This window comes from Phyllobates terribilis, unplaced genomic scaffold (genome assembly GCF_046119375.1).
Source record: "Phyllobates terribilis strain yellow unplaced genomic scaffold, ASM4611937v1 Scaffold_4__5_contigs__length_816908805, whole genome shotgun sequence".
In the NCBI taxonomy this organism is placed as follows: Eukaryota; Metazoa; Chordata; class Amphibia; order Anura; family Dendrobatidae; genus Phyllobates; species Phyllobates terribilis.
This window is the reverse complement of record NW_027362764.1, coordinates 562,833,720-562,850,811: the sequence shown is the minus strand read 5'-3', so window position 1 is coordinate 562,850,811 and position 17,092 is coordinate 562,833,720. Positions and strand designations below refer to the sequence as shown.

At 41.8% G+C, this 17,092-nt stretch overlaps 1 protein-coding gene across 1 annotated transcript in view; it reads left to right on the top strand.

The window, feature by feature from the left end:
• The window catches only part of VAPA (VAMP associated protein A), a 40,842-nt gene that overhangs the window by 11,806 nt on the left and 11,944 nt on the right, over positions 1-17,092 (top strand). The window contains exons 2-3 of the mRNA XM_073679035.1: positions 6,238-6,390; positions 16,440-16,543. Of these exons, the coding sequence (XP_073535136.1) occupies positions 6,238-6,390; positions 16,440-16,543 (257 nt within the window). The remainder of the gene's footprint in view (positions 1-6,237; positions 6,391-16,439; positions 16,544-17,092) is intronic.

Sequence of the window (17,092 nt, the reverse complement as noted above, 5' to 3'; positions counted from 1 at the left end):
CCCTAAGGTTGTGTTTGGGTCAGAATTTTAACCACAAAAATATTTTTTTATACATTTTCTACAAAATATTATATTTTAGTACAAAAGTGCATTAAGGAGCCCAATGATTGTAAAGTAATGAGTAGCATTTTCACAATGTGCCAGATACACTATACTGATTCATTAAATCACCACTCCAGCGGTTTTGTATTTCACCGCTGGAGTGGTGCTTTAAATATAATTTCCTTGTACGTGTCTCATACTCTCCTGCCTCCACCTTCATCGTTTTCCAGCACCTCTCCCATCTGTCTCCAGCGAAAAGTGACCTGTCTGCAGCTCCAGTGTTCCATGGAGAGGTGCGGGGGTCACTTTTCAATACAAGTCTGAGAGCCTCATTCTGGCTCTCATAGACTTGTATGGAGTGTGTGTAACGTAGCTTCTAACTTCCGGCAAGTCAGAAGTTACGGGTACAAGATGGTGCCTTGGGACCGGAGCGGTGACGAAAAACAGTGAAGACGCTGGAGGGAAAGTATATGTCTGGGGGCAGAGGCTTAGATTTAAAGTGCCACTTCAGCGCAGAAATAAAACCTGCTAGAGTGGTGCTTTAAGACTGGCATTCTTCATGCTAAATTCAAGAGTTGTGCATTTGAGTAATTTCTATAATCTTGTACCGTGCACAACCGCTAGATATGGAGATAAATAAACATACCAGTATATAAAAAACAAGATGAGGCAACACAAGCTAAAACAAAATGCAGATGATTACTGTAACCTGCAGGCTGGCATCTAAGTAGCCTAGTAATAAAAGTACAAAAAATCAGGCAGTACACTACAGGAATATCAAAAAGTGAACAAACTTTTAATTTGCCATGTGTGCATAAAACAACGCTCCAGCTCCAAAGAGCCTTTGTCAAGGCCCCTTGGAGCTGAAATCACGCTCGCTCCCAGCTAATCTCCATCCATTTTCTAAAAGTTGGCTGGGACAGGTTTAAAAACACCAAGAATTTTACACCCTTGAATTTGGCTTTAATGAGTCGGCCCCATGGTGTTTTCATACCTTGTGACGATCTGTAGTTACTGGTTTCTGAAGTCGTCATTTTTCTGCTAATATCTCTTCCCTGTGCTATTATAAGGGGATGTTCCCATGTGCAAGTTGGGGGAGATATTTCTGTGACTGTTTCATACACAGGACATGGATAATTCTTAGAAGCGTTTTCCCGCAATATATAATTGTCTACCTATTTACTTCTATGGGACTGGCTAAGACATTCATTGTATCAGTACCATAGAAATGAATTGAGCTGAGGTCCATCATCTGCCGTATTACTCCATTCACACAGAATTTCGGACTCTCGCTCCGTAGCTCAGTAGAGATTTGACACCTGGCACTAGTTCTGGCAGCAGTCGGATGTGTGCGGTACTGAACAGCGGAGCTCCATACATTGTATACTCTCCGCTGCTGGGTGTACTCTTCAGTAGGAGCGGTGTATGGGGCCGTACCCTTCAGCTCTGTACTTTACCTCCAGCCACTGCTGGAGCCGGTAACAGCTGATAATAGGGGTGTTGGACCTCATCTAACAGATATTGATCACTTATCCTAAGGACAGGTCATCGATATCATTATCCTGGACCACCCCTTTTAAGTAGGAAAACAAATTTAAGAAAACTTTGTGGTTAAATATAATTGTGTGATTTTGAATTCTGTTATAGTGGTCTACACAGATTCATATTTTTTGTTCTCTGTAGTGCAGCTATGATTTGGTTGCCATTGCCAAGAAGCTAGGTGTGTTCTGGGTTATATATAGAGACAATATGAATACATGTACTTGTTTTCTTATGAAGCCGTTACAGGAACTACCTGCTGAGATAACAGAACCTTTGTACTCTGATTGTGCTGATCTGTTATGTCTGCTGTTTTTTTACTCCCTTTCTAAGGCTTTGTTCAGACTGCTCAAGCCTTCTTTCGGAAGTATGCATATGGAGGGTTTCCTGACTCGTACCTCCAGCATACGGCACCGATCTATGCCACTTTATAGACAAATAGTGATTTGTCATACATAGGATTCCATGTGAAACAAAAACTTTTATACTATGTGCTTTTGAACTGGATACCTCAGTGTAGAAAAAGGAAATTACACTTTTCTAAACAATAGAAGGAAGATAACTTTTTATGATTTATCAACTGAATGGGGGACTGATGGCTATGCTAAGCATTTGTATATGATGCACACGTACACAATAAATGATGTGGCTGAAGCCTAGTCTTCACCATCCTGTAACTCTTTATCAGTAATACGTTGACGAAATGTACTTTACTTTATAGTAAGGACATAACCCTCACTTGCTCAAGTAAGCTGTGTTCTCTTTGAGGGGCTCTATATTTAATAACAAAAAGCAAAGCCAGAATAAGAAGAATTAAAATTCCCCCAAAATTCAAGAAAAAAAACACCGCGAAATAATCAGCAGTATTTACCTGCTCAGTACTTCAGACCAAAATGCAGCAAACCCATATAAAGATGGCTGCTACACAGGTGCAAAATACTGATGAGACAATCACTCACATCCTACCATTCATGGAGGGGTGACTGCTTAGCATTTGAATTGCACACAAAAAGACTCTTACAGGGCGCTGTTCACACTTATTGTGGCTTTGCTTTTGTATGTGGTGTAGGGACTCGTAAGCATGAGGACCCTTGACGCAGGTTACGAGCTTACTATTACTGTGCACTACCCAAGTGTGAACAGCGCCCTATACAAGCCTTTTTGTGTAGGAATTCAAGTGCTAAGCAGTCATCCCCTCCATGAAATGGTAGGTTGTGAGTGGTTGTCTCATCAGTATTTTGCACCTGTGTAGCCGCCATCTTTATATGGGTTTGCTGCACCTTGATAATGCATTTTGGTCTGAAGATCTGAGCAGGTAAATACTGCTGATTATTTTTCTGTGTTTTTTTTGGGGGGGGGGCTCTATATTTAACTAGAGATTTGAAGTTGCAGCCATTTTGGAGGCCATGGATCTGTCAACGGGTCAGATAAGTTGTATTTAAAGGGATATTCCCTTCTTATACATTATGGTGTATCCAGGTGTTAAATGTCTGTCAACCTTCAGTGATCATGACCTGGTAACATACTATAACCAGGGAATCCTCAGCCCCCACACTGCAGGTATTTCTCATAGTACAGGACTCTAGTGTTATGTAATATGTATAAATAAAGGGATCCTCATTAATATTTGTAACGACTTTCACTTTATTCATTATTGCAGAAAGATAATCCTATTTTCAAATCTCTGCTCTGTATTGGAAGTATGCTCAAATCTGTTAATCTGAGATTCCTGGTAAAGGTTTAATTCCACTTAATCTACATTCCTTTGTACCAGTTTCACTATTTCAGTTCACATAAAGGGGAACTGCATCATATTACTCTTTCAGGTCAAGTGCAGGAGATTTGACGGTATAAGTGGCCGCATTGGAACCACTTACATAATGTTACTTTTTGGTGTTACCAATATAGTTCTGTTTAAAAGGCATCGGACTCCCTCAAAATGCAAAGTAAACTATTTAAACATTTATATAGGTGATTTAGCCCCTAGAAGTCATTCTTCTGAATACATTTTAGTGGCAGAAAAATTTACTTTAATCTCATTTGCAAAAGATGGTGCATTGATGCCCCCTTGTATGGCTTTTGTGTACTATTATACACTCAAATTTACTTTATAAGTGCTATCCCTGATCTGGAATGACAGCACTTGCTTCCCAGGACTCCATTCATGTACCAGACACTGGATGAGCCCAGCGGCACACAGTGTCAGTTCTGGCGCCTCTCTGAATTGAAGCAATGGGTGGTCGCAGACAGGAGCCGGGGCTCAGAGCACCTGTCCTGACAGTGTGTGCTAGTGGGCTTCTCCAGTGTCAGGGCGCATGAGCAGAATCGTGGGATAAGTTCAGGCAGTGCTCACTCTGGATGTGAAATCAGTTTATCTGTCACTAAAATCTATACTGCTGATTATGCTCCCTAATATTTAGGTAGTTGAGAGTACTTTTTGGGGCTGACAGACTCCCTTTAATAAATGTTGTACAACATTGATGCATTTTCTTGTGGTACTGGTGAAGCCCATGATATGAGCGTAACCTAAGCTGTCTGTTAGTAGACTTTTTGTAATTTTAAGCTACATTCATATCTAGAAGAGATTTTGTGGATTTCATGTCTAGATTTGTGGCAGAACGTCTGCAGTAGTGTTCATGTGGGTGAGCTTTCAACAAATCTCACCCGCATGGATATTTTAGTAGGATTTGACTTGAGCTGCATGTTGTTAAATTCTCTTGTCATGTTATGACGCTCGTTGGTCAAATCCATTTGGAGGGGTTGATAAGAACACTTGTTCTCAATTATCATCCGGTGTAAGCACGCTGTCGATCACTCAGCAAATGAGGAAAACGATTTTTCGGGGAGTGATCGAACCGTAACGCTAGAATAAAAGTCATCATTGATAGCATGTTCTACTCTGTGCAAATCTGATTATCTCGGGACAAATCTACCGTTCTTTCATGTACGGTTTCTGTTGGGTTGTGGACGGGCCCATAAATGTGTAACAGTGCTCGTTAAAAATAGGGCTGTGGAGTCGGAGTCTGTATAAAGTGGACCGACTCCTAAAATATATAATAAATTGGGTACAGTAGTTCTATGCAGTTTGTGGGGAATATTTTTTCTTTGAATTTGGGAAAGTTATGAAATGTCCTATAAATGTCTGTCCTATTCCTGATTTAAGGGTCTAGACTTTTAGCTGAGATGAATCTATACTACAGTAAATTTATCACTTAAACATGAGCCATGTATGATGGAGTCGGGGGTTTGGCTTACAGACTCCACAGCCCTGGTTAAAAAGGCAATATTGTTTCTAAATGGCCCTTATGCAGGGTTCAGACAGCCATATTTCACTGTCATGAGCCATAATGTCCGGACTAACCACAGGTTTCCCAACCCAAACTTGCAGCTTCAGCTGCCTCATGTATTTGAGGCTGTAAATTCGGGTTGGGAGACACCCAGTTAGTCTGGGCATTACAGTCTCTATGAAAATAACCTGCAGGTTCAATGCAAAATCCTTGAAGGAAAAAAAAAAAATCTGCATATACCATAGAACCACAAGATAGTCTGCAACAAAATTTGTAGAATTTGGTACGGATGTGGTGCTGTGGATTTCCCTGCAGATATATGTGGATACGATTTCAGCAGCAATTTCACTACTTGTGGATTTCACTTGGTCAATTTGGTTCATCTTTAATGTTATTTTCACGCTAAAAAATGGGACAGGGATGGTCTATGGTCTGTTCATATTCAAACTCATTGATTCTACGATACTTCTGCTGTACATAGGCTTTGCTTTTAAAATAGCCAGGATCAGCTCACTGGGAGAAAAGGAAAAGTGCTGCTCTGTTCTTTTACCCAGTAACATCAGCCACATACTAAGCTGGTACCATATTAAACCCTTTCTCCACTGATTAACTGTTATCAAATTCATGTATTATTCATTTTTTTTTCTGCTGGCATAATGTCAATGTAGTCATTTAACGGAGCACTTGCATGAAGATTATTTATTTTTTTTACGAAATCTGTGTATGTGTGTTTGTGTATGTAGTGTGGTGTATGTTAATATACTCGCCTACTGCGCTCTGCTCCAGTATCCAGCACTATTCTGCTCCTCTTCTCAGTGACCTCATCACTCATCAGACTATCCGGCTCACTGTGTGCTCTGTGTGAGCCCGAAGTGACTGGTATAATGCAATTCGATGAAGTTTCTTTTTGACGCTCCATAGACTTACATTGTAAAAGCCACTTCTGGGTCATACACAGCGCAGCATGACCGGGAGACTGAAGAACGGTGACGCCACTGAGAAGAGGAGCAGAACAGAGCTGAATACCAGAGAAGGTGGCGATGGTGAGTATATGAACGCACAAACACACTGCACAGCATACTCAGACTTAATAAAAAAAACTTCATAAAAGAGTGCTTCTTTAAGGAAAGTAATAATCCCCCCCCCCCCCACCTGCATCAGCATGCACATACACACAAGAAGTATTGGGGTCTTTTTGAAGACAGAGGTTTCATTCGCCAGTCTTTAAACCGCCTGATGTAGTTTGATTCAAGAAATCTACCTTCATCTGGGCTAAATTCATATGCCCTGTCTCACATTTTGAGTTTTTTTTTTTTTGGCAAGGATTTTCTCCATGGTATTTTAATCTTTGTGCTTTTTATATCTTTAGGTCCATTTACAGATGTTGTCACCACAAACCTCAAACTGCGAAATCCATCTGAGAAGAAAGTATGTTTCAAAGTTAAAACTACAGCACCACGACGCTACTGTGTAAGGCCAAACAGTGGCACTATTGATCCTGGGGCCACAGTGACTGTTTCAGGTATATTTTATTTTTTGTTGTTGACAGGACAGTGGCAAAGATCTGTTAACGTAACAGATACATTTGTTAATCAAAAGTTTCTGAGAGTCTCATTGTTCTGCCTAAACGTCCATTTGCTTCGATGTATAAATGACCTGTTTTATGTTTTTCTCACCAGTGGTTTACTAATCGTCATTTTATAACCATTCTTTCCATCCTGTAATGAAATCAGCCCTCCGTGCAGTAACTTTCTTGGAAACACATGGTTGACTTATGTTTCCACATTAGTAGCCAATGTGGGAAGACAGAAAGTAGTAGGAAGGAGAGACCATGACCCAATGACAGATCCATAACACTACTGACACCCTCAGTGCCCCACCTATTCTATGGAGTAATAGTGAGGTCTGTCTGGATCCACCAAGGAATCTGTTGTTTTATCAGAAAAAAAAAACGCTGCACTGACTTTTTCTTTTTTTTTTTTTATTTACTTGTCACTTGCTGACGTAGCTTCTGACAATAAAACCCATTTTTAAGCTCTCTACATATTGAAGTTAGAATCCCCTTAAGAAATTGACACAACCGAAAAAAAAGCTTCTGCAGTGCTATTTTTTATTTTTTTTCCTGGTAAAATTTTTATTTTTTTATTGGAACTAGAAAGACCTGATCATAAGTCCATAGAATACGTATGATACTATGGGTGTCGGTAATGTCATTGATCCAGTCTACTACGTTCTCCCTACCAACATTAGCTGCTAAAATAAACTCTCTTCAATGATCCCAGTGTGCTTCAAAAGTGGGAGGAAAATCCATTCTCTTCTACAGGATCACTCCTTACCTTCGTTCTACTGCCTTCATTTCCCGAAAGGCTCTTGGCCTCCTCTTCCGGCAGCGAGCATCACTTTACTGCTGCAGCCGATCAAAAGTCACATGACAGCCCCCCGATGGAAGAGGAAGCCAGGAGCCTGATGAGGGATTCCAGCAGGAGAACGGAGCTCCAGCACTAGTCTGGTAAGTATGGTGTGGTTTTTACTTTTACTAACTTTCTTAATGGGCCTAGGTTGGTTCAAAGGCATTGAATAAATCGCAGCTCTGCTGTATTGTAGCAGATCTGAAAAACAGCAGGGAAGCATCACCTTTGGGTCTGACATGCATTTTCTTTTTAGTGCATGACTGGTCACGATGTCTCCGTTTCTACGTCCAGTAGCTATGTTTCATCTCTCATGCATCTGTCCACAAGTTTATGCTTTCATGACTTAGTGCTGTGTCAGTGAATTAAAGGGGTTGTCATGAAAACAGCCTTCAAATGGCCTATTATGTCACCCCTTTATGGACCATAATGCAAAGCCACTGTGTACTAACATCTCATTTAGTGAACTTGAGCCGTCATTGTATTACATGGATGACCATTCAAAGAAAACTGCATGTGAAATGCCGGTCACCGCTAGTCTGCAAGGGCTGCTGGGAGCACCATGGACACTGCAATCCCAATTTTGAAAGGTGTTGCCTCTTATTAGGCAGTGTGCAGCAGAACACAACCCTTGGGTTGTCAGGGGAGGTAAAATTTGTGCCTACTGGGTATGTCGTAGCCAGATTGCCCTGCTCCACCACTCTACCAAAGAACAGAGCTGGTCATCACCTTGTCTCCACTAGATGCACTTTTCGGAAACTCTTGAAATACTATAGCATCCCTGAGCCCTTGTTCAGGTTATTGATTAAAAGCATATGCTGAAGGTAGTTTAAATGCCTTTCTGATGTCACATTCCCTTTAGTTTTTCATCTCCTAGGCAAATAGTAAAGTTTAAACTTTTATTTGGTGTTCGTGTAGTTTTGTGGAGTCACATGAAATTCATGAGGAAACCTCCATAATGATCATGAAATAGAATAACATCCTGCACTAATTCAGAAAGAATGTCATGAGAAACAGATCATCTAATAATTAAATCATCCCTGGCTGTAGTGATTGCGTTTATCATCTGGGAGAGTAATGGCCACATTCTGTGTAAATGATATGACTATTTGTATCACCTTCATGAGGTTTTTTTTTTTTTCCCCCCTCTATTCTGTAGACGTAACTATAAGACATTTTTGGTTTGTTGGACGCCGACAATGGTGTTTGTCATGCGACAGATCTGGTTTTGTCAAAGTTTTTGTTTGATGGAAACCGCAGTACATCTGTCACAGATCCTAAATTATATGAGCCACTGGAAAAGAGCTCTCCAACATTCTGGTGATGTGAGCAGCTCAATAACCATTGGCAATCTGGGATATTTTACACTCAGCCCTTCTATAGGGTTTACAAAAAGTGGGGAAAACCATAACTCTGATTCATCAAGTCTGCGGAACACCCTGAGATCCAGGTAGACATGTCAGACTAGCTCAAGTTGACCATAAGGTGACCCTTGCTTCAGTAACCATCCAGTACAATGGCGTATGCACCAAGTTGAACTTTGAAGGTGATGGGAAGCAGTAGAAAAGCCCAGCTGGGGTTCAGTCCCGTTGGCTAACACCAGGGCACTGTGGTTAGTTGACACAGGCTCTTATGCTGAAAAAGTATTCTACTTCTCTATGCAGTCACCCACTCTCATTCCACTAGAAAGTCTGTGATATGATGGAACGGGAACAAGGGGAGTTGTTCTTACGAATGCAGAGCAAATCTTTAGCATCCTCATGATGCCATCATATTGTCATAGACTAGAGGCATTAAGAAACTTTAGCTTATTCCAACACCTTGTAGATGCCATAACGAACTGAAGAATTCAGAGGATCTGAAATGTAGCCACAGAAAAGTTTCAACAGTTCAACTCTGAATTTCTGGCGTGTTCCTATTTGCTTTCCTGTAGCTATGAGGTTTGCTGAATATGATTGACTCCATTGATTGGAGTGCGCGCTGACCTTGAGGCTCTCGGATTTAGAACTGTTTTCTAAGCATCTCCGTCCTACAGGGCAGTTCTTAAAAGTTTATTCTAGGAATTGGTTATCTAGTGATGCTGTGCCACCATCCTGATCTTCGGATGATAAACCTTGTATGTTGATCAAAGGTGATCATGTGAGATCTATGGAGGGAGTTTGCTCTTCACCATTTTTTTTTTTTTTTTGGACCCCTTCGGTCAGTGTTTGCATACAGGGCTGCAAGCGTGAAGTATTGTAGCAGTGAGGTGGCACTGGCCGAGGTTTAGTACAAAAGCACTACTCATTTTTTTAGTGAAGGCATACTGAACCAGCATGACTGCCACAGCATCTTGCAGCGGCATGCTATTCCATCCGGTTTGCGTTTAGTTGGACCATCATTTATTTTTCAACAGGACCCCAAACACTCCTCCAGGCTGTGTAAGGGCTATTTGACCACGAAGGAGAGTGATGGGGTGCTACGCCAGATGACCTGGCCTCCACAGTCACCAGACCTGAACCCAATCGAGATGGTTTGGGGTGAGCTGGACCGCAGAGTGAAGGCAAAAGGGTCAAAAAGTGCTAAGCATCTCTGGGAACTCCTTCAAGATTGTTGGAAGACCATTGCTGGTGACTACCTCTTGAAGCTCATCAAGAGAATGCCAAGAGTGTGCAAAGCAGTCATCAAAGCAAAAGGTGGCTACTTTGAAGAACCTAGAATATAAGACATATTTTCAGTTGTTTCACACTTTTTTGTTAAGTATATAATTCCACATGTGTTAGTTCATAGTTTTGATGCCTTCAGTGTGAATGTACAATTTTCAAAGTCATGAAATATATAATATAATGTGTATAAATTTTATTGTAGGGATTTGTACTCAGAGCCGCGTTGGAGGTAGGCACAGGTTCACACAGTGATGCAGTCCGCGGGTTCAAACAAGCTGGTGGATTATTTAGTGTCCATACACCAGTGAGGAAACAAAAGTAACAGCCTTTTCCTGGCACAAAAAAAGGAATAACAGAGCAAAGCTCAAAATAACAAGTCCATGCAGCACCTCCTCAGCCTTTTAAACAAAGTGCCTTCCTCTGCCTCCTGCAGAGTCTAAGGAACACATGCAAGGTCTGCTCACCTTGCCCAACACACACAGACAGACTGAGACAGGCGCCGCTGTCTTAAATCAGCCTTCCAAGACCTGGACTGGAGGTAAGTGAGCAGCTGTCTCTCCCCCCCCCCAACTCTTTCAGCTGCTCGTAAAACCCGGCCCTGTAAACTGGGTTCATTAAATTCCTCTCAGCACTATGTGTGCTGGAGCCTGCTTCTCCGGGTCCTACATCACAGAAGCTTAGCGATACCAAACTTGAAAGATTTTTTTTTTTTATTTATATTAATGGTGAATAATAAAAACCAAAAATATTGTTTGTGTTGCCATTTTCTGAGTTTGCTTTTTTATTTTTGTCTGGCAATGGATTTGTCTGAAGGCTTGTTTATTGACCACCGAGTTGGTGTTATGTATTTACATAATTTTGGGGTACATACAATATTTTTCTTTTTTAGGGAGAAGTTCAAGTAATTTTTGCCTGTCAGTCTCCCCTTTGCCCGGTATTGTAAATACGACTAAAAGTGATTTTTCTTGTGAAATAGAAAAACATTCAAAAAAAAAAAAAAAAAGTATAACTTGGGTAATGCTGTAATTATATCGGAATTGAGGTCCCTTGTCACGCATATATATAAGAAACTGCATGTTGGAAATCAAATTAAACAATTTTAGACTTATTTTATTTTTTGTTCATACCCATCACCAAAAAAAAATAAAACGGGTCAAAAAGTTGTATGTTCACACTAAATGGTACCAGTAGAAAGTACAGCTTGTTCAGCAAAAATACAAGCCCTCATACAGCCCCATCTACATAGAAATATGAAAGTTATGGGTATCAGAATATAGTAACGAAAAAGAAAAATCTTTTTTGTTTTAATTTTTTTTTAATGTATACATTAGTGCTGCAAAAATAGCAAATCTTACAAATAAAACCCTATATACAGTGCCTACAAGTAGTATTCAACCCCCTGCAGATTTAGCTGGTTTGATAAGATGCAAATAAGTTAGAGCCTTCAAACTGCAAACGAGAGTAGGTTTTATGAACAGAAGCATAAATCTTACAAACCAAAAAGTTATGTTGCTCAGTTGAATTTTATTAAATTTTAAACATAAAAGTGTGGGTCAATTATTATTGAACCCCTATGTTTAATATTTTGTGGAATAACCCTTGTTTGCAATTACAGCTAATAATCGTCTTTTATAAGACCTGATCAGGCCGGCACAGGTCTGTAGAGTTATCTTGGCCCACTCCTCCATGCAGATCTTCTCCAAGTTATCTAGGTTCTTTGGGTGTCTCATGTGGACTTTATTCTTGAGCTCCTTCCACAAGTTTTCAATTGGGTTAAGGTCAGGAGACTGACTAGGCCACTCCAACACCTTGACTTTTTCCCTCTTGAACCAGGCCTTGGTTTTCTTGGCTGTGTGCTTTGGGTCGTTGTCTTGTTGGATGATGAAATTACGACCCATCTTAAGATCCTTGATGGAGGAGCGGAGGTTCTTGGCCAAAATCTCCAGGTAGGCCGTGCTATCCATCTTCCCATGGATGCGGACCAGATGGCCAGGCCCCTTGGCAGAGAAACAGCCCCACAGCATGATGCTGCCACCACCATGCTTGACTGTAGGGATGGTATTCTTGGGGTCGTATGCAGTGCTATCCAGTCTCCAAACGTCACGTGTGTGGTTGGCACCAAAGATCTCGATCTTGGTCTCATCAGACCATAGAACCTTGTACCAGTCTGTCTCAGAGTCCTCCAAGTGATCATGAGCAAACTGTAGACGAGCCTTGACATGACGCTTTGAAAGTAAAGGTACCTTACGGGCTCGTCTGGAACGGTGTCCATTGCGGTGGAGTACGCTACTTATGGTATTGACTGAAACCAATGTCCCCACTGCCATGAGATCTTCCCGGAGCTGCTTCCTTGTTGTCCTTGGGTTAGCCTTGACTCTTCGGACAAGCCTGGCCTCGGCACGGGAGGACACTTTCAAAGGCTGTCCTGGCCGTGGAAGGCTAACAGTAGTTCCATAAGCCTTCCACTTACGGATGATGCTCCCAACAGTGGAGACAGGTAGGCCCAACTCCTTGGAAAGGGTTTTGTACCCCTTGCCAGCCTTGTGACCCTCCACGATCTTGTCTCTGATGGCCTTGGAATGCTCCTTTGTCTTTCCCATGTTGACCATGTCTGAGTGCTGTTCACAAGTTTGGGGAGGGTCTTAAATAGTCAGAAAAGGCTGGCAAAAGAGATCTTTAATCCACACATGTGAAGCTCATTATTCTTGGTGCCTGAACTACTTCTTAATACTTTAGGGGGACCAAACAGAATTCTTGTGGTTTGAGGGGTTGAATAATAAATGACACTCTGAATTAACTTTTAACGTTTAAAAAAAAAAAACAAAAACAAAATTTGCTGCAGTGCATTTCCCACTTCCAGGCTGATCTACAGTACAAATGTCACAATGCCAAGTTAATTCCGCATGTGTCAACCAGCTAAATCTGCAGGGGGTTGAATACTACTTGTAGGCACTGTATTTGTCATGATTGTATCAAAGCGCAGAATAAAGATAACACGACAATTACACCTTATTGTGAAGTTTGTACACAAACGTAATTATAGAATCATTGTTTTTTGTGTTCCTTTTGCCTTAAAAAGAATTTAATAAAAAGGGTTCAAAAGTTGCATCTACCACAAAATGGCACTAAAGAAAACAGCTTGCCACTCCAAAAAATAAGCCCTCGTATATCTGCGCTGACGAATTGGGAAACTTGCAGCTCATAAAATGGCAACCCTAAAAATATATTTTTTTATTCAGCGGGTATGGTCAGGGGCGCCTTCAGGTTTTCGTGGGCGCCGGGCGAAAGTCTGTGGGCCCCTGTAACACATACCACGATTCATGATGCAAAGATACAGCAGAGAAATATCTATATAGTACAGTGCCAAAGATTTCACTGACTTCATACATTACATGAGTGATATCTATTGTAAATTCTACAATAGCTCGGAAACCGGTGAATCCTCGTAGCGCACAGTGCAGACCGGACAGTATAGTCCTCCATACAGTATTATGGGCACCCATATAAATGACCCATGCCTCCATACATAAAAAAAATCAAATACTCACCTCTCCTGCTGCCGCTGCTCTGCTCCTGACTCCTCAGTGTCGCCGTCTTGCCGCTCTCTGCGCTGTGACTGCTCAGCAGAGGGCGTGCTGGAAAAAAGTCATCGCGCCCTCTGACTTGAGACGTCAGTCAGGAGACACGGAAGAGACAGGACCTGTGGAGGCATGGGGAGAGGCAAGTATTGTGCCAGGGCCCTGAGCAAGCAGGGGGGAGGGAGGGGGTGCCCAGTTGCGGGCGCTGGCACCGCTCTCCTCCGCTCATGGGACCCATAGAGCGCCGGGGTGCTCGGCGGCGAGTGGGCCCCCCCTGCCTGCTCAAGTCCCCGGCACTTGCCCGGGTGCTGACTTCGGACCTGGGTATTGTACTAAATTAATTAAACAAATGACTATAGACATTTTTTATTTCCATAATTGTGCTGACCCACAGAATAAAGTTAACACTTAATTGGTAGCACAGTGAGTAGTGTATAATTTAAAATGCAAAACAATTGGCAGAATTGCTGTATTGTTTATATTCCTTCCCATAAAGAGTTAATGAAAGTTGGTTACATGTACCCCACAATTATGCCACTGACAAACACAACTCATCCTTAAACAAGAAACCCTTATAACTGCTACTGAAAAAATATATATTGTTCCTGGAGTGCCTCAATAAAGTAAGAAAACAAATGTTCTTTTGGGAAAGCCAAAACTGGCTGCTTTTTTTTTTTATTCTTTATTTTCTAAGTCCCCTATAAGGCTATGTGCCCACGATGCAGAAATGAAGCAGAAAATTTCTGCAGCATTTCTGCATCTCCCTGGCAGAAAAAACGCATGCAGATTGTGCATGCGTTTTTCCTGCAGAATACATTCACATGCGTTTCCGCATGCAGATTGAAAAGCGCTTTCCAGGCGATAGCATCACTTGGAAAGTGCTTGACAACTAGGTCACACTATATAAATCCATGCAACCGGCATGGATTTATATAGTGTGACCGTAAAAATAAAAAAAATAAAGCTATACTCACCCCCGATCCCCCGCCGCGTGTGCTGCAGCGCTCCTTCCTGTCTGGTTCCCGGCTGCCGGCATATCGCGAGACACAGCGGTGAAGGGCCTGCGGTCACATGACTGTGACGTCACCGAAGGTCCTTCAGCGCTGCCGGCATGCAGAGAGAGCCGTCGGAAAGATGAATATAACTTTTATTTATTATTTTATTCTTTTTTTACAGGTACAATGGTACCCAGGTCTGGATGAGAGTCTTCTCTCCTCCAGAACTGGGTACCATCCGCACATAGAGACGCATAGAATCCGCTTGTACAAATGTACAGACGCGCATTCTATGCGTCTCAATGCAAGTCAATGGCGGCGCTTCCGCTGCGCTTCCGCAAAATTAATGAACATGCTGCGGATTTATGAGCGCTGCAGAAACTCTGCGGAAAAATCCGCAGCATGTGCATTGACATTGTGGAATGCCATTGGGGACCATGGGGTACGGATTACCATGCGTTTTTGATGCCTTTCCGCTGCGGAAATTCTGCAGCATAAACGCATGAAAAACGCATCGTGTGCACGCAGCCTCAAGGACTTGAACCTGGTCACTTAGAAGTGATTGACAGTGACGTTTAAGTGTTTACACAGCAGAGATCTGAACACCCCCCAGTTACTGTTGCCGGCTGTATAACACAATATATAAATATATAAATTTGCAAAAATTTCTACATTTCTGTTTTTTTCAGTCAAGATGGGGTGCAGAGTGTACTATAATGAGAAAAAAAATGAACTTTTTAGAATTTACCAAATGGCTGCAATGAAACAAAGAGTGAAAAATTTAAAGGGGTCTGAATACTTTCCACACCCACTGTACTTCCTAATGCTGTATTATTAGGCTTTGACATGAGCATGTTTGGACCCCAGTTTTAGAGCAACATGCAGGTGGTTTAGTGGCCTCAAACATGGTCGCAGGTTTCCTTAAACAAGCAAGACCTAATTTTTCATCATCGATAGGTTTTTTTTTAAGCTTTCCCACTGCTGGTTATACAATTCTTGCCATTTGAATGACTTGTTTTTGTTAAAAATATTTAACGGGGTTGTCTTGTACTAGGGTAGCCCCTTCTTTTACTGTATTCCACGCTGACAATAAAAATACCCTTTACTCTCCTCCTGTACATGTGCCTTTCCAGTGATGCCAGTGAGCCTTGCAGCCAATCACTATTGAGTTGCTGTGCTCTCACTTTCTTCAGATTAACCTCGGATGTCTAAAGGAGATGTAAGCTTTGCAGCCCATTAGCTGCCGCTGATTGGTTTCAGGGCTCACTTAATTATGTCACGCAAGCATCTGGATGGACAACCAGCACTGACAACACTGGAATGGCAGCGCCCATATAAAGGGGAATATAGTATTTACGAATGGGTGGTTCTAGTTGTGGATCCCTCATCACAAATTGCCCTCTGTAACTAGTACAGGTAAAGTGTGAATTATTGCCTTATCACATTATAAATGCAACCAGCAGTGAGCATAGAAACTGTTAAATGAACTTGAAGATGGTTATTCCATATACAAATGTGATCCAACAGAACTTGGCGAAGGGAGGGTAAGTGAAAAGTCTCCTCTGATGCTACTGGCAGGAGCTCTGCTGCGCTGCTGAATTGTATGTCGGTACTCCTCTCTGATGGCCCCTAAAAGGAGCATGTGTGCTATAGTAGGGGACCTTTGCGCTCACCTCAATTAATCACACCATTTCATTACATCCAGTTCAGGGGCTGGATAGATGTTTGTTTTCGTTGTTTAGTTTCTGTCCAACCTGCTCAGCACACAGCGAGGATACAACTTTTTATTTTTCAGTCTCTACAATCAAAGTGTAAAAAGATACTAATCCACACTGTACAACCCCACCATTAGTTACTGAGGGCAGTCTGTCATGACACGTTTAATAGTCTAAATTTATGATGGATTTCCTCTAAGTAACTTGTTCTTTGTTTCTTTTTAAAACAGTAATGTTACAGCCGTTTGACTATGATCCAAATGAAAAGAGTAAACACAAGTTCATGGTGCAGACCATTTTTGCCCCATCAAATATAACAGACATGGAAACGGTGGTAAGTAAAAATGATATAAATATTAATATAATGGTGACCTGAGCCCGAACACCTCAGCGCCATGCACTAAAGTGACTAGTAGTTGGACATCAGTACTCAAGAACGGCTGCTACTGTGTGTGGAACTGTGCTGTTCCAGGTCAGTACGCGGTGTTCTTCTGGCAGACGCCGCACCAGATATGAACAAATTGCTCTGGGTGCCAGGTTTGAACCCCCTCGCAAGGGTAGGTTAATGAATATCGAAGTCTTAGACAATTCTTGTAAGTGATTGCACATTGTTTGGATATATCATAGATCATTTATTGGTGGGAATCCAACACTACAACCTCCTTTGTCCTCTAGAATGAAGGGACTTTCGTCATTCCCTTTTGCATCTTCTGTACAACTGCCATCAATCACTTGCTGGACTGACTTGTAGTTCCTGCACAGTGATGGGTTGAATAGCCTGTGCTCCAAGACAAAAAATAAACTTTTAAAGGGTTGTTCAAATGTTCTAACTTCAGGTGTGCACCGCTCTATTGCCTCGAGCGGTGTGCTCCTAAAGACTGAC